The sequence below is a fragment of the Juglans microcarpa x Juglans regia genome, chromosome 5D, assembly GCF_004785595.1.
Source record: "Juglans microcarpa x Juglans regia isolate MS1-56 chromosome 5D, Jm3101_v1.0, whole genome shotgun sequence".
Lineage (NCBI taxonomy): Eukaryota > Viridiplantae > Streptophyta > Magnoliopsida > Fagales > Juglandaceae > Juglans > Juglans microcarpa x Juglans regia.
Genome location: NC_054602.1, coordinates 14,075,844 through 14,095,941, shown reverse-complemented (window position 1 = coordinate 14,095,941; position 20,098 = coordinate 14,075,844). Strand labels below are relative to the sequence as shown.

Sequence of the window (20,098 nt, the reverse complement as noted above, 5' to 3'; positions counted from 1 at the left end):
CGTTAATTCATCAATAAATAAATAAATAAATAAATATGATTCTATAAATCATATATAGTGAAAAGGAAAAAGGGCCCTATGCCTAATAACGTGAGAATCTGCCATGCATATCTAGAACGTACGGAGCTTTGGTCATTCAACAGTTGTATTTGATTGTTGAAACCAATTTAACTATCTCAAACTAATCATTGATGGGTATTAATACCTTTTGAACTTCTCATAAAAAAATTAAATTCATCTTAGTTTACTTTATACATTTTAACCTAAAAAGTTAAATTCATCTCAACCTAAAAAATTTAAACAAATCTTAGGTCCCGTTTGAATGTTGAGTAACGTTGAGATGAGTTGAGTTCTTTATAAATATTAGTGAGTTAAGATGATGAAGTGAATTTTGTAGGGCTCACTTGAGAAGATGAGTTTAGATGTGTTTGGATATTAAGATCAGTTTAGATGTATTTATGAGAAGTTGAAAAAGATTGTGAGTCTCGTGTGTAAAGAGGTATTGAGTTGAAAAAAATTGTAGGTCCCACGTATAAAAAGGTTTTGAGTTTAGATGAGTTTAGTGATTTGAGAGTTAAGTATTTGAATGTTAAACTCAGCTTAAAATTAGACTGAGTTCAATCCAAGTTTCAAACGGAACCTTAATAATGAGACCCACAAAATACTACTATTCATAACTCAACTCAACTCAACTCATTTATATATCCAAACGTAGTAAATTACATTTTCGTGTGTGTGTATATATATATATTGTTATTCTAATGGGTGTGATTACCAAACGGTGTATCCCTTGAAATGATACCCTCTAACATGGTGATGGTTCCCATGAGGAGTGATGTTTAAGGAAGTGTCAATAGACACAACTTTTTGATTTAGTTAAAAGGTTGTGTCACTTCTTAAAGATGTGACCTTTGGGTTACCATTGGTTTACCAATGGTTGTGCCTTTTGCCAATAGGTTGTGTCACTTCTTAAGGTTGTGACCTTTGGGTTACTATTGGTTAACCAATGGATATACATTTTGCCCACCGGTGCATGATGGCTAATAAATAAGGGCTATTGGTGCACAAATGAATGCGCTCAATTTCCTTTATTCATCACCAACTTATGGGACAAATACCCTCACAGGAGTGTCACCATATTATCATAATTCCGCTTTCATTTGTTCTTTATTTCTCAACAATGGTATCAAGAGCCTAGGTCATGACAGAGGAAATTTTTTCGCGCATTGTGAAGACAATAAAGAGGCAAGTGCTTGATTTGGCTACCACACTTGCATATTATAATCATTTTCGCTTGCTTGAAAATTCGAGAGAGAAACTTTTTCAGATCACGGTGGGGGGTCTAGAGTATATTGAAAATCTTCAAAATTTTGTAAGTTGTTATTATTTTGAAGAAAATTATTCGCATTATTTTACACAAAGAAATAATGAATTATCTAGCCCATTTGCACACACTATCACTGTTTCGTTCAGTCGCCAGAGCCCCTCACCGCCGCCGGACTTCGTTGACCTCGGGAGCACGTCGGAATCCTCATCGCCAGACACCAACTGGTCGGACGAAAGTGAAGACACGAGCTTCACTGTTTCTGGAAAGTCCTAGCATGAGGTTGAAGACAACCCAGGACGAAACGGTACAACGGTCATCTAGTCAAAATCGGGAGGGACTAAATGACAGTGTAGTTTAGCCCGTAGATCCAAACAACAACGTCGTTTGGTCCAACGGTCAGGAATTTCAAATTCCTTTTGGACTAATGACATTGTCGTTCAGTCCAAGGAGAAAAACGACAATGTCGTTTTCGACACTAAAGAGACAACGATCACTTCCAAACGAAACTGTTTTGCCCCATTCAAGTCGAGCCACAGCCGATCTCCAAGCCGAGCCGCTTACCGAGCCGTTGACCGAGCCGCCGACCGTCGATTTTCTCCAGAAACAGATTTGAACCAGCTGAACCGATTTACTCGGTTTCTTGAATCGGTTTGTGACAGATTTGCTCAATCGGACAGTTCGAGATCATTTCAAGCCCGATTTGGCCTGTTCAAAAGTCGTTGTGCTTCAAATTTCAAGCCAAAATATTACAAAGCCTGTTGGTCAAAATTATCACCAGAAATTCTTTGAAAAATGTGAAACATCAAGGAAAGGTTGTGGATATCCTCGATCCAGGCGTCACTTTCATTATTCTCCTTATATAAAATATAATAGGAGAATTTATAGGCTGCCACCTTGGATTAAATCCAAGGGTTATTATTACTATTAAGTTTGTAATAGTTTTAATTTTTTCACAGTTGAACTATTATATTTAAATAGGACAAATTTATTATTTTTACATTCTTCTTGTTGATTAATTTTTTAAGGTTGTTATATATGGCACCGAAGAAAAGTATTGATCCATCGAAGATAGAAAAACTGAACGGAAGAAATTTTCGAACTTGAAAAAGGCATATAAATTTTTTTTAACCCATGAAAGGACCTCATATACATTAACAACACCAATGTCATTGGAAGAAATTGTAGAAAATGGTGCAAGTGAAAGTGAGAGCAGCATTTCAAATAAAGATAAATGGGAAGAACACAATGCATGGGCAAAAACTTTAATTTTGCATTGTATGAATGATTACATTATTCCTTTATTTGAAAACTATGAAACTGCTAAAGAAATTATGAATGCAGTTGAAACAAAGTATGGTTTAAGATCGGATACTTATATACAGTTATTATTTGATAAGTATAACCGGACTTGTATGAAAGAGAATGATGATATTGACAATCATGTACTTCAAATGGAGTTAATTGCAAAAGAACTACATGATGCTGATCATCCTCTGACTGATAAAATGCAAATTACAACCACACTAAATAGTCTTCCTGCATCTTGAGATTATATTGTTACTTCTTTAACACACAGTGGAAATGAAGTAACAATGATATCGCTTCCAGTATTTTTAGTACTTGAAGGAGAAAGGATGAAGAGAAGAAATAAAGATAGTGAATCATCCAATTTATTGATGGGTCAGGACAAGTGTTCTACACATAACAAGATGAAGTCAAAACAGTTTAAGAAAAAGAAATAGTTAAAAAGGAAACAGAATAAACCATTTTCTGGAAACTGTTTTAAGTATGGAAAGAATGGCCATTAAAAATTACAATGTCCTAACAAAGGAAAAGCACAAGAAAGCAAGGAAATTGGGATGACAATCTCAAAAGTAATGCTAGTGAAACTAGTGTCAGATTCATGGTGGGTTGACTCTGCAACAACAAGACATATAAGCAGAAACAAAAATATGTTTGTCAAACTCGAAGATAAACAAACAGGAGAGCACATAGTGTATATGGGCAACAATACATACTGCGATGTCTTGGGCAAAGTACATGTAAATTCAAAGTGAATGGTTCCGTTATTTTACTTAGTGATGTTCTATATGTACCTAGTATTCGTAGGAATTTAGTATCAGTACCTGTACTAGATCAGAAAGGCTACATAGTTGAATTTAAGTCTGGAACCGTTGTAATAAGTAAGGGCAATGTGTCAGTGAAAGGTGTGACAGATCACAATATGTATGTACTGAATGTTGATATTAATAAAATATCTATTTCTGAGTATTTGAATGTGTTTACAGATTCTACATATTTATGACATTTAAGATTAGACTATATAAATAAAAATAAGATGATCAGAATGTGTAAAAGTGGATTAATACCACAAATAAATTCAGATAATTTTGATATATGTGAACCATGTATCAAAGGAAAAATGAGTAGTAAATCTTTTTCAAAAAGTTAGAAATCTACGGATTTACTAGAAATTATACATTCTGATGTTTGTGGACCTTTTAAAACAAAAACCCATAGTGGAATGGAGTACTTTATTACTGTCATTGATCATTATTCAAGATATGGGCATATCTACTTACTCAAGCATAAATCTGAGGCAATTGAGAAATTTAAAGATTTTAAATTAGAAGTAAAAACTCAGTTCGGTAGGCCCATTAAAAGTTTGAATAGTGATGGGGGAGGAGAATTTGAAACTTTAGATAATTTCTACAAATTGAATGGTATAAGAAATATTTATACTATGCCATATAAACCTCAACAAAATGGCATTGCATAAAGGAGAATAGAACTCTATTGGATATGGTGCGATCAATGATGGCATATGCTGATCTACCAATACATTTTTGGGGTGAAGCATTATCGACTGCTGTATATATATTGAATAGAGTTGAAACTAAAGCAAAACCTCTTACACCTTACGAGTTATGGGCAGGTCATAAACCAGACTTAAGTAAGCTCAAAGTGTTGGGTTGTAAAGCACAAGTTCTTATCCCAAGGCTACGAAGGGATAAATTAAAAATAAAACCTGGGAATGCAGGTTTATTAGGTATGTAGAAAACATAAGTGGCTATAGATTTTATCATTCTGAAAGATGATTGATAGAAAGTAAGGATGTCGTTTTCTTAGAAAATACGAACCTTATTACTCCTGTTGATCAGATAGATTTATTAAATAATTTAGAGAATCAACAGATCTCCATAGAGTCTGACAATGAAAATTCTGATATTATTCAAATCCAGAATAATAACAATAAAAGAAAGTCAGATGAAAATCAATTTTCAGGTATTGATGTTGGAGACAGTAGAAGTAAAAGATCCAAAAGACCATCAATATTATTTCAAGATCATTATGCACTAAATACCAGTTTGAAAAATTTAGATAATGATCCTGAAAATTTTTCTAAGGCAGTTAATAGTATTGATTCAGATAAATGGCTTAACGCTATGAAAGATTAAATAGAATCAATAAACAAAAATAATATTTGGGAGTTAACAGATCTTCCAAAATATAGAAAAGCTATAAGTTGTAAATGAGTTCTTAGAAGAAAATTTAAAGTTGATGGTAGTTTGGAAAGATACAAAGCAACATTAGTGGCCAAAGGATATACTTAACGACCAGGTGTAGACTTTGTGGATACATATTCGCCTATGGTGAAATTCACATCCGTAAGGATCATCATGTCTATTGTTGCCAGGATGAATTTAGAATTACATTAGTTAGATGTAAAAACAGTTTTTCTCAATGGTGAATTAAAAGAAGATATCTTTATGATTCGACCAGAAGGATTTCAAATTAAAGGACATGAAAAGAGTTTACAGGTTGAGGAAGTCACTGTATGGACTTAAGCAATCTTCAAGAGTGGTACTTGAAATTTCACTAAGCCATTTTGAAAATGGGATATGAAATGAGTCTATTAGATCATTGTGTATATATATAGAAAAATGATAATAAATTAACATTATTATCATTGTATGTTGATGATATATTACTGGCAGGTAATTGTCTAGATATGATGCATGAAACAAAAAAATTCTTGAAATCTAAATTTAAAATGAAAGACATAGGTGAAGCTGCCTATGTTCTTAGTATAAGAATTTCTAGATATAGAAATTCAAATTTATTGTATTTAGATCAAGAAAAATATCTAGAAAAAGTGCTCAAAAGATTTGGTATGGAAAATTATAAATCTTTAAGTACGCCTGTTTGCAAAACTCATACTTTAAATAAAAGTATGTGCCCAAAAGATAATGAGGAAATAAGTGAAATGCTTAAAGTTCCCTATGCTCAAGCTGTGGAAAGCCTCATGTATACAATGACAAGTACCAGATTAGATATTTGTCATGCAGTAAGATTGGTAAGTAGATTTCAATCCAATCCAGGTAAAGAACATTGGCAAACAGTGAAGCGTATATTAAGATATTTACAAGGTACCAAAAATTTGAAATTGTGCTTTGGAAACAGTGATCTAGAATTAATCGGCTATAGTGATGCTGATTTTGGAAGTGATATAGATGATGAAAAATCTATAACTGGATATATATTTCTATTTGGTGGAACAGTTTTTTGGTTAAGTAAGAAACAAGACTGTGTTGCTAAGTCTACTATGAAAGCAAAGTATATTGCTTGTAGTACTGTAATGAGTAATGCGGTGTGGATAAAACGCTTTGTTGAAAACTTGAATTTCGGTACATTCACAGAGCTAATCAATGTATTTTGTGATAATCAGTCTGTTATTTCTTTGATAAAAAGTGAAACACAGAGTTCCAAGGGAAAACACATTGATGTGCATTATCACTATATTTTACATATAGTAGAAAGAGGTGAGGTCAAGATTAATTTTATTTCCTCGACCGAAATGGTAGCAGATCCGATGACCAAAGGTTTATCTCTAAAAAAATTCAGAGAACATGTGACTAGAATGCGATTGAGAGAAACCTAAGTGAAGTAATCTCATGGTCAAAATGCATAACTTAGCAAATTCTGGAGACGCCTAGAAAATTGGAGTTATGGTGATATCCAAATGAAAATTTCGGCTATTTGTAAAGTCACCGATAAAGTGATCAAGAAAAACCTCAGGGATGGCCTTAGGGTGAATACTTAACGAAATTTCAGTGTAGGTTGATTAACCAAGTAAAATGTTGATCATGGTAAAGTCGCTGATAAGGTGATTAAGGAAAAGAAAGACTCAGGTGAGTAAGTACTTAACAAAAATTCAGTGTCATACACTAAAGTTTTAGTGAAATGTGATTTAATTACCCAAGTAAACAGTTAATACATGTGTTATGTATTTGACTGAAGTCGTCAATTGTGACAGTGGAATGAATAATTGATCCAATCACGAGATATGGATTAATTAATCCAGTCACGGAGAATTGATGTCGTTCCCTAAATTTTACTTTTTAGTCAAATGAAGCCATCCCTAATATGTGATCAGTGGAAGCACATATAGTAAATGGTGCGATCATATAAGGTAATGACAGAAAGGTATGCGCGTAAAGGCTTGTCATGGTTTGACGTCAATCTGTAAGAGTAGCAGATGAGAGTTGAGTAATGGAAAACTTATATTGGTACCAAGGTAAAATACTCAACTGGATCATTACTGTTTTGTGTTATCAAGTGGGAGATGTTATTTTAAGGGGTGTGATCCCCAAACGGTGTATCTCTTGGAATTATATCCTTTAACATGGTAATGGTTCCCATGAGGGGTGATATTTAAGGAATTGTCAATAGACACAACTTTTTGAAGGTTGTGTCACTTCTTAAAGTTGTGACTTTTGGGATACCATTGATTGTGCCATTTGCCAATAGGTTGTGTCATTTTTTAAGGTTGTGACCATTGGCTTACCATTGGTTAACCAATAGATGTGCCATTTGCCAACCTGTACATGATGACCTATAAATAAGAGTCATTGGTACACAAATGAATGCACTCAATTCCTTTTCTTCATTACCAACTTGTGGGACAAATACTCACATGGGAGTGTCACTATATTGTCATAACTCCGCTTCCATTTATTCTTTATTTCTCAGCATATATATATATATATATATATATATTGATATACAGAGATAATTACATTTTCTCCAATGAATTAAAAAGACCCGGTGTTGGTTATTAATTATCTTTCTTTAACTAGCTAGTGCTATCGCTTGGACCTTCGTTTAAAATTCTAGTGAGCTTGGAATACAATGTGCACAATAGTTTGTATTGGAAAAAATCTAGCTTCTATAAATAAAAAATATATCTATGAATAATTTTTTTCTTTAAAAAGAAAAACAGTAATAAGCAAATAATTTCTATCCATTGCGAATTTTAACTTTTTTTTTTTTTTTTTTTTTCCTTGAGGAGTACTTCCTTAAATTCTTCTAGTTTTCTGACCTGTACGTGTTGGTCAGTACTATAGCTAGCTTGCGCATGCATTCAATTGGAAGGTGACCCATGCGAAAAATGTAAGTCATTTAAGCACGTACGTTCGTTCGTACGTACATGCATCTGCTGATCAATGATGCTTTCCATAATTTTAATGCACAAATTATATATAAATGACTAAATTAATTAACATACCAGCAAAGTTGTTTTCGGCAAGGTACAAAGTCCTAAGCATGGTTAAGTTTCCGATTGCCGGCGGTACTCTTCCGGTGAGATTATTAACCCACACCGACAAATATCGCAGTTGTTTGCAGCTGAACAAAGTGGATGGAAGTCCGCCATAAAATCTGGTACTAGAAAGTTGAAGCTGTTGTAAATTGGGAAGATGATCAAACGTATCCGTTGGAAGTCTCCCTGAGAGCTCGTTGGAGTAGAGATTAATTTGTTTCAAGGTAGATATGTTGAAGAGGGAGGACGGTATATAACCCGATAACCCATTCAAGGCCAAAGCAATCCTTTCTAAGGAAGACATGTTCGATTAGGATTGTGGGATAGCACCTGTGAATCTATTGCCGAATAGAAGTAAATCTCGAAGTTTGGATAATAGTCCCAAAGATGATGGGATTTCTCCATTGAAGTTGTTGAATCCAAAGTCCAAGTCTTTCAACGGGTAAAGACGAGACAACTCATTGGGCACAGAGCCATGAAAACTAGGGGTGGGCTCCGACTCCGATGGAGTCGGAGTTGTCATTTCTGACCTCCGACTCTGACAAAAGTTGGAGCCGAATTTTCCCTCCGACTCCAACTCCGAACGTAGTCAGAGTCCGATTTTGATCGGAGGTCGGAGCTCCGAACTCCAATCGGAACTACGAACGGAGGTCGGAGCTCCGACTTCCGATCGGAACTCCGACTGAAGTTCGGAGGGAGTTCCGAACGGAGGTCGGAGCTCCGACTCCGAACAAAATATCCGAACTCAATTTCGGAAATTTTGTTCTTTTTTTAATTATTATTTAAATTTTATTGTTCAATTTCGTTTCAGATAGTGAGCAACATATATATTTTTTTTAAAAGTGAACGATCTACAAATATTTGGTTTATTCAAGAGTTTTCAATAATTTAAATATTCGTTCTGATTTTGTTACTGAATTTTGATTATATCTTTAATTTGTTTTATGTTCGCCTGAAATTTAGCATTAAAAGTGCTCATGACTCATGAGTTGAAAATTACACAAATTTAAAATTTTATAAAAAAGAATGATGGTATGAATTTCTATAATTCGATTAATTTCAGTTGGATAATAAATTCTAAACGTTTGAGAGAGGATGGATAAGTACTAATAGAAATTATAGCATAAAGAGTACTTATCTCACGTCTTTGCTCGGGATATAACTACATAAATATAACTATATAAATAGTTTAAAAAGTAAATAACATGTATGATGTAGCCATAAGTTATAACAGTCTCATTTATAACGTAATAACAATATGACTCAATCTTGAAATATAACTACATAAAAATTAAATACGGATTTCACTCAAATACTTTTTGTTCCATTCGTCATGCCTGAAATGAAGATAGAAAGTAGCAATCAATAGATGAAAAAAAATTGATAATAAAAAGTTGAATACGGTAAAAGAATAATTTGATTCTTACCAAGAAAGGAGGTTCTCTCAACTCCATCCCAACTCTCAAGTAGCGTCCATTCCAGACTCTCAATCATCGGTAATTATGTTAGGGTTCACAATTAGATCTATAAAATCATAAAAAGTAGAAGTTAGAAACATTAAAAATAATTAAATCATCATTTAAAAGCATATAAACTTACCCGATTCAAGCCTATAGCTCTCGGCATCAACGCCGACTGTATCTAGTCCAATAGGCGTTTCACTTATCCAATTCTGTGTGCAAACGAGGGCCTCTACGGTTGACGGTGACAATGAACTCCGATAAGCATCCAACACGCGACCTCCAGTGCTAAATGCCGACTCGGAGACAACCGTAGTGACAAGAATGGCTATCACATCTTGGGCCACACGGGAAAGGACTGGATACTTGGTGGAATTAACTTTCCACCAAGTTAATAACTGAAATACATCACTAGATGCCTCAACAGCTTCCATAAAATATCGTTCAACCTTAGATATACAATGCATAATATTCCTTGTTGACATGAGTTGATGATACTGCTGTATAATACGATTGCCTCTAACCCCTACAGATGAGTCAGTATCACCTGAGGAAACTGTCAATCCTGTCGGCCTCGAATGTGAGGAGCTACCAACTGCGGATGAAGGCTGAGCACTAGTACTGTAGTGATGATATAAGTCATCAACATCACTTTTTAGCAATCTAATAAACTCTGCAGCCTTCACTGTCCCGAGGACGGAATTTATCCAAAATTCTAGAACGGTCAACTTAACTCGGGGGTCAAGGATCACAACCACAAATAGCAATCTATTTATCTTCTCAATATTCTCCCAATATTTATCATATTTGATCTTCATCGTAGTAGCCATAGCAGATAACAATCCAGCAGAGTCAGTACAACTATTTTCCAACTGGAAGTGAAGCTCCGAGAGCTCACTGAAAAATGAGTTCGCAATCGTATATTTGGATCCAGATAGCCGCATGGTTATCTCATAAAAAGTTCTTAAAAATTCAACAAAATAACTCACACTGGTCCAATCATGTGTGTCCGGCGCAACGAGCCCCTGTCCTGCTGGCTCCAACAAAGCATACCTCAGGCCCCCATCCTCGACCTCCATCCGCTCAAATACTTTTTGGTACTTCTGTGCCACATCCAACATCATGTATGTAGAATTCCATCGAGTCGGAACGTCCAAGCACAGCATACTAGAACATTCAATCTTCAGATCTTCTGCTATTGCCTTAAACTTGGCAAGCCTTTGAGGGGAACCCCTCACATATCGTACAATATTGCGGACTCGGGTTATGGAATTATGAACCTCTTTTAATCCTTCAACAACTATGAGGTTAATGATATGAGCACAACATCGAACGTGAATAAACTCGTGGGCCCGAATGACATCATCTCTCACCGTCGTGTTTCGCTTAAACCAATCAATTGCTGTTTCATTCGCACTGGCATTGTCAACTGTAATACACAGCACTTTTCGAATTCCCCAGTCCTTTAAACAATCATCCATCTTCGTCCCAATGGATGCACCTTTATGATCCACAATTTCTTTAAAACCAATAATTTTTTTATGCAAAATTCACTCACTGTCAATGTAGTGTGCTGTGATACACATGTAGCAGACGTTCTGTATGGAAATCCATGTGTCAGTCGTAAAAGACACTCTCTGGCCAGTAGTAATTAAACATCTTCCTCATCTCCTCCTTGTCCTTCGCATGCCTCTTCATACAATCTCGCATCACTGTATACCGTGATGGAATGGGAAATCGTGACTCAACAAAATTTAGAAACTTTCGAAAGCCTATTTTCTCGACTGTGGTAAATGAAATCTCATCAGTAATTATCATCTCTGCAAGCATGTCCCTCAACATCTTCTCACTGTATTGAGGGATGACCAATTTCTTAGTCTGTGTACCATCAGTGGCTGTAGAAGTTTGGTAACTGAGGTTGGTCTGATCAGTGGCTTGCAATCCCTTCGCTATCTTATATCGTTGACAACCATTTAGATGTGCTATTAACACACTGGTACCTTGCTTCTTCGAATGGCATCCACAAAGTGATCCACAGTAATGACATCTTGCTACTGGGTTTGCAATTTCACCAGGAATTTTGGTGAAATGCTCCTATGTCCACGACCTCTTTTTAGAAGGTCGTGGTGGTTGATCTTGCTCAATGGGCATCTCCTCCTCTTCGTTGAACATATCCTCATCCTCTATATCAACTGGGAGTGGGAGTCGACTACTTGCACAAGATGTAGCTGCTCTAGATGTAGCTGCCCTAGATGTGGCTCTAGGGGTGGAAGTACCCACCGGTGTAGGAGTTGTAGCATTGGCATCCGCCACATCCCCTTGAGGACGATCATCTCCACTATGTCTAGGATCCATATCACAATCAATGAAGGTGAAAAAATTAAATTAGAAGCAAAAAATTAGTTTAAAAATAAACTAGGCTATTGTATTATACAATAGGACATGTATTATTGTATCATAATATATTATTGTATCGATGTATTACTACATCGAGGTTCGGTTGATGTGCGCTCGACTCAGCGGAACCCATCCAGAGAGGTTCGCTCGACATGCGCTCGATGTTCGCTCGAGCAAAACCCATCCAGAGAGATTTGCTCGACGTGCGCTCGACGTGACGCTCGAGCAGAATCGATCCAGAAATGTTCGCTCGATGTGCGCTCGACGTGGCGCTCGAGCAGAATCCATCCAGAGAGGTTCGCTCGACGTGCGCTCGACGTGGTGCTCGAGCAGAATCCATCCAGAGAGGTTCGCTCGACTTCCGCTCGACATATCGCTCGAGCCAATGTTCAATACAACGTGCGCTCGACTTGCGCTCAACACCTCGCTCGAGCGCAAGTCTGCAATACAATATAAAATTCAGGATTTTGAGCGCCGTGTTGGGACTATATTGAATATTCAATACAACCAATTCACAAGAATCACAACTGCTGGCTCCAATTCATAAGAGACGTGCTTGAATTAAATTTAGGGCTCACCGTAGGTGGAAGCTGAACAGAGGAGCAACGACGAACGGCGGCACGGAGGAGCAACGACGAACGGCGGCACGCTAGCAAGAAAGACACAAGACGTGAGGACGGCATCACAGTTCACTGGTTCAGCCACTGGGACGGGAGACGCGAGAGAGAAGGAAGAAGGAAGAAGAACTGAAGAAGGAAGAAGAAGAACTGAAGAAGGAAGAAGAAGGGGGGAACGTATGAAGGAAGACATATGAAACGACGCCGTTCCATATTAAGTGGAACGGTGTCGTTCAATAATTTTTTTTTAAACCCAGCTGTAAAACGACGTCGTTTTACAGCTAGGTTTAAAAAAAAAATCGGAGTCGGAGTCGGAGCTACAAGGAGCTCCGACTCCGACTCCGAATAACTATTCGGAGCTACTCCGAATTCCGACTCCGGATTCCAACAACTCCGACTCCGTCGGAGTCGGCGTCGGACGGAGTCGGAATTCTCGAAATTTTGCACACCCCTAATGGAAACTATTGTTTCTTAGGCCCAGACTAACAAGAAATGAAAGGTTTCCTATCTGTGGAGGAATGGTACCCTCAAGACCCATGTAAGCAAGGTTCAAGGCTATGACTCGGTGATGTTTAGAACCACAAGTGACACCAATCCAACTGCAAACAGATGTATTGGTCGACCAATTGCTCGCTAGAATATTATGATCAGGGTCGGGATGAGAAATACCAAACTTTAAGGCAAGAAGAGCAGATTGATCTGTTGCAATATTTGGAATGGCTGCATCAACTGAGATAGCCATATTGTAACATCGTACCAAAAGCAGTATCACACAAAGGAGGACTCTATCCATGAGTGATGTATCTCACGACCACTTGAGGTAGAGGAATTAGTATTTATATATATATATATAAATATAAATATAAATAAGGTTCCATTTCGATGTTGAGCTGAGTTGAAATGAAACTAAGTTCTTTATAAATAGTAGTGAGTTGAGATGGTGTGTGAGTTTTGTGGAGCTTACCTAAGATGAGTTTAGATGTGTTTAGATATTAAAATGAGTTTAGATGTATTTATGAGATGCTGAAAAAAGTTGTGAGTCTCACGTATAAAGAAGTGTTGAGTTGAGAAAGGTTGTAAGTCCCACGTGTAAAGAGATTTTAAGTTGAGATGAGTTTAGTGATTTGAGAGTTGAGTGTTTGAATGTTAAACTCAACTTAAAATTAGACTAAACTGAGTTGATCTCAGTCAAGTCCAAATTCCAAACAGAGCCTAAGAGAATATTTTAGCCCCGTTTAAATTGAAAACTCACATCTCCTTAACTCATCTCATCTTATAATTACAATTTTTTTAAATTTTCATACAAAATATAATAAATAAATTTTTTAAATTTTAAAATAATAATAATATTAAAAAATAATATTTTAATAATATTTTATTTAATTTTTAATCTTCTTATCTCATTTGATATTACTATCTAAACGGGATCTTAATATTCCTTTGACCTAAACTAAAGACAATGCACCGATATATGAAAGAAAGACAGGTCTAAAGATTACTTTGACTTAATTGGGTGAACGTGCATATGGGTGCATAAAAAAGCAAAAGAAGACTGCAGCAAGTTGGTTGCTATTGACAAATTTGCTTGATTGAATGTCTTGACAGTCAGCAGCAATCATTAATCGTACCCGCATGGATCTATTCCTGTCTGGCTTTCTTCGCGGCATTCAATTTTCAATTACGAAACCGAAACTTCCACATAACAGGCCGTAGATTTTACAGTACTCGAGGAAAACTTATGTGCATGCTAGCTGTTGAATCAATTTAATATTCAAATAATTAGTAGTTTCACATGATCGCACGATCGGTTCGTCTTTGACTAGCCATTCATGATCTGAATCGAATTCGACGTTTAAGTTTAATTTAGTCATATTCGTTAATGACACTAATCTAGTTCATCTAGTATACGTTCTTGTAAAAATCATATTACATATATTAAATATGTAAGTCCAATTAAATTGTAATTGTTTTTGAAGATCAGTTTGATTCAAAATTGGATGATAAATTAAAGAACTAGCAATTTAATTTGCTAGATATCTCGTGGGATTTTAATTTCGGTTAAGCAGAGGTGGAATTACTTGACTCCCGCTGGACACGTAGTATGGCCGAGCTAATTACTATCTTATCTTGCCGCATGCACGCTGGTGAAATGTCCCAATGAGTGAATTGGGTCGCTAGACACCCGTGATACATATATCCTAATCATAACTGAACAAAGTCATATATATTTTACTTCACACGGTTTTTTGAAACCTAGCTGATCAACTCTGATTTGAGTCCTATCAATGCAGATTAATTTTTATATTAAAAATTTAAAAAAATTATAATAATGAGATGAAATAAATTCGATTCTATATTTAAATGAAGCTTAATTTATCTTGGAGAGCGGGGTGAGTTCATAGAATTTCAATAGAGTAGATCATTTCATGGCCCAAATTTAGGACCTTTAAGGTCCTCCGTGGTTTCAAAGTCTTGTGTGGGAGATCGATCCCATAATATCCTAAAAAGGCATAACAGTTTCGTTTGACTGAAGACTTTAACTTTACATAGAATTGATTTTGAAGTGACCTGAGACCAAGCAATAATAGAGTTCAGACTACGTACCCTATATTGACTTCGGTGCCAAAGGTTGAGAGTTCAGACACGAACACCATTAGCCTCGATCGCTTGCGTGATTTAGGATGACAGAAATGTATACATAATCACAGAGATATATAGAAAGCTGGTAAAAATAATCCAACAAATTTCTAGCTATCTTTTCTACCCAGAGATAACGTCATTGATGTATGTCATGATTATAAGTCATCAAGAAATGCGAAATGAATTTTATAAAAATAAATTATAAATTATTCTTTGATTTAATTTGTAATATATTAAATTATAAAATTATTTTTATTATAAAATTAATTTAACGTATAGCACGAAGTAACATGTTATTTTATAAATTTTTTTTTTTATAAAATTTATTATAATTTAATATAAATTTATATGATGTATTAAATTTATTTTATAATAAAATTAACCGCACCACGTAGGAAGTCATTGCAATCATGCACCACTTCATTTCTAGTGATATATAATTTATCGTCTACGTACGGCCACAACAAAGCAATGATAATTTCCTTGATACTCCCACATTAATTTCCTTGATCTGTATGATCTTGTAGAAACTTCAGTTTGATCTTGCAGAGTGTGTCTGAAACGTTTTTAATATTAATTTTTTGTTCATGTCACTCTGCACAGCAATCCAAAACCCATTTCATAATAGAAGATATAAGCTCCTCCATGGAAGCATCGTCTCTTTCGTTGCTCAACAAATTGCCATCAATAAAGTCAGTTACCGAAAGTACTAGTAATGATTCCTCTATCCAACTCTTCAAACTCATTTCTTTTGAAAACATGTCATCCGTAGGCCTCTTTCAAGAAAAGTTTCCATGAGTAAAATGTCATAATTATACACATAGCCTCTTGTGAAAATAATTCCTTCCGATCCATACTCTATTAAGTAGTAACATTACAACTTATCCGGAGCATATACATTCAAGTTTTGATAATAAATAGAAAAACTCCAAACAAAAATAGAGATTGTGCACATATCAATATTATACACAAAGACTACTTACACACACATTATGTATATTTATATGAGCAGAGAGTGATAGATATGCAAGTTTCAGATAGATCACCTGGTGCCTTATAACCGATAGTAGCGAGAGTCATGGTTCGCATCATAGAATCTCCATCGCCTAATAGTTTAGCTATACCAAAATCAGCAACATGTGCAACCAAATCTTCATCTAGTAAGATGTTGCTAGGCTTCAAATCACCATGATCAATAGTTGTTGAATAACCATAATGGAAATATTCTAGTGCTGATGCCATATCTACCATTATATTTAGCCTTTGTAAGATATTCAACTAGTGATCATGAGAATACAACAACTTCTCTAAGTTTCCATTAGGCATGTATTCCAAAACAAGGGCCTAGAATTCAGTGTTGCTACAAATGCTAATGATTTTGATAAGATTTATGTGACAAGTATTCTGGAGTACCTCACACTCTACATCAAAACTCTTGAATGCTGTAACGCCCCGATCCTGAAGGTCCGGAGAGTTAGCTCTTAATACTAATATCAACTTCAATAACACAACTATAAAATCCAAAAAACTCCATAAAATGTTAATCTATTTAATCAATCCAAGTATCTAAGTTCCTCTATGGGGACAACAAAGAAATTCTTAATAACAGAAATTAGAAATTCTCCAAAAACTCGAAAATATCATTAACTCATCAAATCAAAATATCCAAAAAATAAAAGAGTTTACTAACTACAAATCTCAAATAAGCACTTGTACCCTCAGACACTTATTCCACTACGACCATCACACCTTACTAAAACTTCCTACTCTTGTTCTCCAGCTGAACCATCAAAATTATTTAAAAAATATATGTAGATAAGGGGTGAGTAATCAACAACTCAGTAAGCAGAGGACATATACTAGTGCGTAAACATAAGCATTTACAGAGTTCAGAATGCAGAACAAAATATTTTCTTCCAAAATGCAAAATCATAATATTGTTTTCAAAATGCAGCGTCAAAATACGTTATCAAAAATTTCAGAGCAAAAGTTCAAAAATATTTATAATCAAAATTCCTTTGGCATAGTATAAACTGAAATATCACATCTTAACTTATCTTATTAATTAGAACAAATATCATGTTTAACCCCGTGGTAGAGTTGTGCAAACCCCGGTAGCTAACTGAGCATAAACAGAATGTGAATCTTCCCCTTATTCATTCTCGGAGTCCCGAGTGTGCACATAGGAAAGATCACGCAAAAAACCACTTTGTTTCCAACGTGGGTGCACCAAAAACAGAAAAGTTGGTACCAACCCGAACAGAGGCCACAGTTTTACACTCGTGGTAAGGTCAGAACGGAACAGAAACAGAAACAGAATGTTATGCCAGAGGTTTTTAGAAAACACTTCATATCATATTAGAATACTAAATATCTTCAGAACAGAACAAAATCAAGTCACAAAACATAATTTTATGTACAAAATTTCATATTCGCTCTCTTTTGCAAGGTTCAGAAACAAAATGTCAAAAATTAGCTCATGTTTACACCAATCATGACAGAAAATACTTTCTTCTTAAACATAATCTCATGAGTAATGCAGAACAAATAACTGAAGTAGTTCAAATTTCTTTTCATAACCAAATATGTATATTTTTAAAAAAAAGTCAACCTTAACTCATTTTATTTTAATGCAAAGTCTAGCATAGGAACCCCACTTACCTGTATTTCTTAGTTTTTTCAGAATTTTTCTAAAAAATGTCGAACAATAATTAATCGTCACCTATAAAATAATCACTTCATTCTCTAAATTTCCAATTAATCATGTGTTTCGATATTTAATCCTAAACTTTTAAAATAACCTATTTAATTCCTCAAAACCTAAAATTTCATAACCTAAAATTATAAATCATCACTTTCTAAAATCATCAATATTGATTTAATAATTTTGACTAAAACATTTAAAAATCTGACCTATTTATTAATGAAAACAAACTATAAAGTTTAATACTAGGTAATATAATTATCTCAAAATATTTTAAAATAAACCATAACTATTTTTAAATAGACTAAATCATATCTAAAGTGTAAAAAAATAATATTACATCAATATTGTATACTCTTAAAATAAATTTTTACTTAATAACATGTTAAAATACTTAAGTGATTTTTTGTAATCATGATTAAAAAAAGAGTGTACTAATACATAATAAAAGTTTAAAAGCACATTAATACAACATGTAGTAAAGGGTACTAATGTAATTTCATTTAATAATAAAAAATAGATTTAATCATAATTTAAATATTCAAAATAAAATTACACAATTACTAAAAAAAATAATTTGTTACCAATAGTACAATTTGAAAATCCTATTTATTTTCTGTACAATATCTTACACTTCCCGCAAAAACCATGTAAAAATGAATTTAATATAAACAAAATTTCAAATTGAAACCATCCAATAATAAGGGCAATCTGTAATTCCATATCTAAATAATATGTACAACTAAGTTTACGTAGACTTAAAACGTTTCATGCGATTTCGGTGCAACAATCTGCGAGGATAAGGGCGGGTGGTACTCATCGAGAAGGAAGGAGCTGCGTGCGGTGCGGCGAAGAAGGTGGCTGTCCCGGCGGCACAGCTGGGGCAGTGGCAGATCACGGTGGTGAGGCACTGAGAGGGAGAGAGATGAGTGAGAGAGAGCGATGAGAGAGAGAGTAATCCGAGAGATAGGGAGAGGGGGGTTTACGTATCATGCAACGTGTTGGCAATGAAGGTGGTGCTGGGTAACAACTGGACGGCTTCCTACTGTGGAGACTTATTCTTTGGCGTACACTGTTGCTACTGGCAGTGGCGTCGTGGCTCCCCTGAGATGTGGAGGTTGCGGCTCAAGTTGTGGCTTCCTCTATTTCGGGAAACAAAAATAGAGGCCCTTCGGCGTTGGTGAGGCTGCGTTCCTGCATTGAACAGCTGAGGGGTATGGTCGACAGACGGGGCTGGCGGCTTGTGGTGGAGTTGTCGTGCAAGTGGGTGGTTCCTACTGCAGCGTTGCTTCAGATGGAGATTTGCAGTGGCGCGAGTCATGCACGATGGTTTAAGGAGCTGCGCAGTGGCTGAGCAAGGGAAGCTACAGTTTCACATGGGTGGTGCACTGGCAGTGGCATACGGCAGAGCATGGTCTGCTCACGGTGGGCCTACTCCAATGAGAACGATGCTACCGCGAAAGGGGGCTTCCTGTGAGGTTGGTGTGGTGTTTTCTAAGTGGGTGAGGACCGGGCTAGGCTGTTTGCAAGGAGGAGTCGCTGTGTGTGGAGTGTCTATTGGGGGGCAACGACGGGGAGAAGAATGAAGAGGGCAACAACTATGTTTCAGTAGTGGGAAACCGAGAGGAGAGGGGGAAAAAGAAGAATGGCTATACTAGGTTTTTGTTGAGGATGAAGAACATGTGAATATATAGATAGATGGATAACCAAAAGAAAACTCTAGAGATGAGAGAGTAACGTGCATGCGGATGGAAAAGAGTCGTGCGGGTGAGGAACTGCTCATAAACTGATAGTTTTTCCAAGGTTTAAACAAACGGCCAAGATCTCCAAATAAAAAAAAATCACTACTCGATCCATAGCATAAAAACCAAAAAAAAAAAAAAAAAAAAAAACTTAAATATCAAGCTCAAATAAATAAATAAAAAAAATCCATACTCCAACCATACAAATTCTGGGTCCGAGTGTTACAAATGCCCTTTCTACTTGCAAGTTCAAAACTTTTATTACAACATTCATCCCATTTGAGAGTGTTCCTTTATATTCTGTCCAAAACTATCTCCGCCAAGTAAATTGTTCAAGCTGAACCTTTGTGTTGCTTGTCCAAGTCGCTGGTGGGAAATTATTTTCCATTTCATTGGCAGTGCTGGGTCTGCCTCAGTCGAAACTTTGGTATTCTGTTTTTTGCATCTAGTCCAGGCCAATACAAGGACCACTACGAGCAATATTGTTAACCCAATTGCTGATAGTACCTACTTTAGCACATGCGCCATAGTGGTCTTTTTCTTAAAGAGGAGAATCTTCTTTACATGGGGGAACTTGCAGCTGTGGAGCACCACAAAGTGCATTATTTGA

The 20,098-nt window shown here is 35.7% G+C and overlaps 1 protein-coding gene across 1 annotated transcript; it reads right to left on the bottom strand.

Moving 5' to 3' along the window:
• Nucleotides 1–12,853: 12,853 nt before the first annotated feature.
• Nucleotides 12,854–16,284, bottom strand: LOC121265705 (LRR receptor-like serine/threonine-protein kinase EFR). Its single transcript, XM_041169393.1, has 2 exons — nt 16,089–16,284; nt 12,854–13,131 (listed from the first exon to the last, which is right to left on the bottom strand). Exons 1-2 carry the CDS (start codon nt 16,282–16,284, stop codon nt 12,854–12,856), a joined length of 474 nt encoding a protein of 157 aa, XP_041025327.1.
• Nucleotides 16,285–20,098: the final 3,814 nt, after the last annotated feature.

What these genes read in the sequence shown, in the direction of transcription:
- LOC121265705 (XM_041169393.1), bottom strand. Translation starts at nt 16,284, where the DNA reads ATGGCATCAGCACTAGAATATTTCCATTATGGTTATTCAACAACTATT. An exon ending in TATCGGTTATAAGGCACCAG is followed by an intron (nt 13,132 to 16,088) that starts GTGATCTATCTG and finishes TGGCTATCTCAG; the next exon opens with TTGATGCAGCCATTCCAAAT.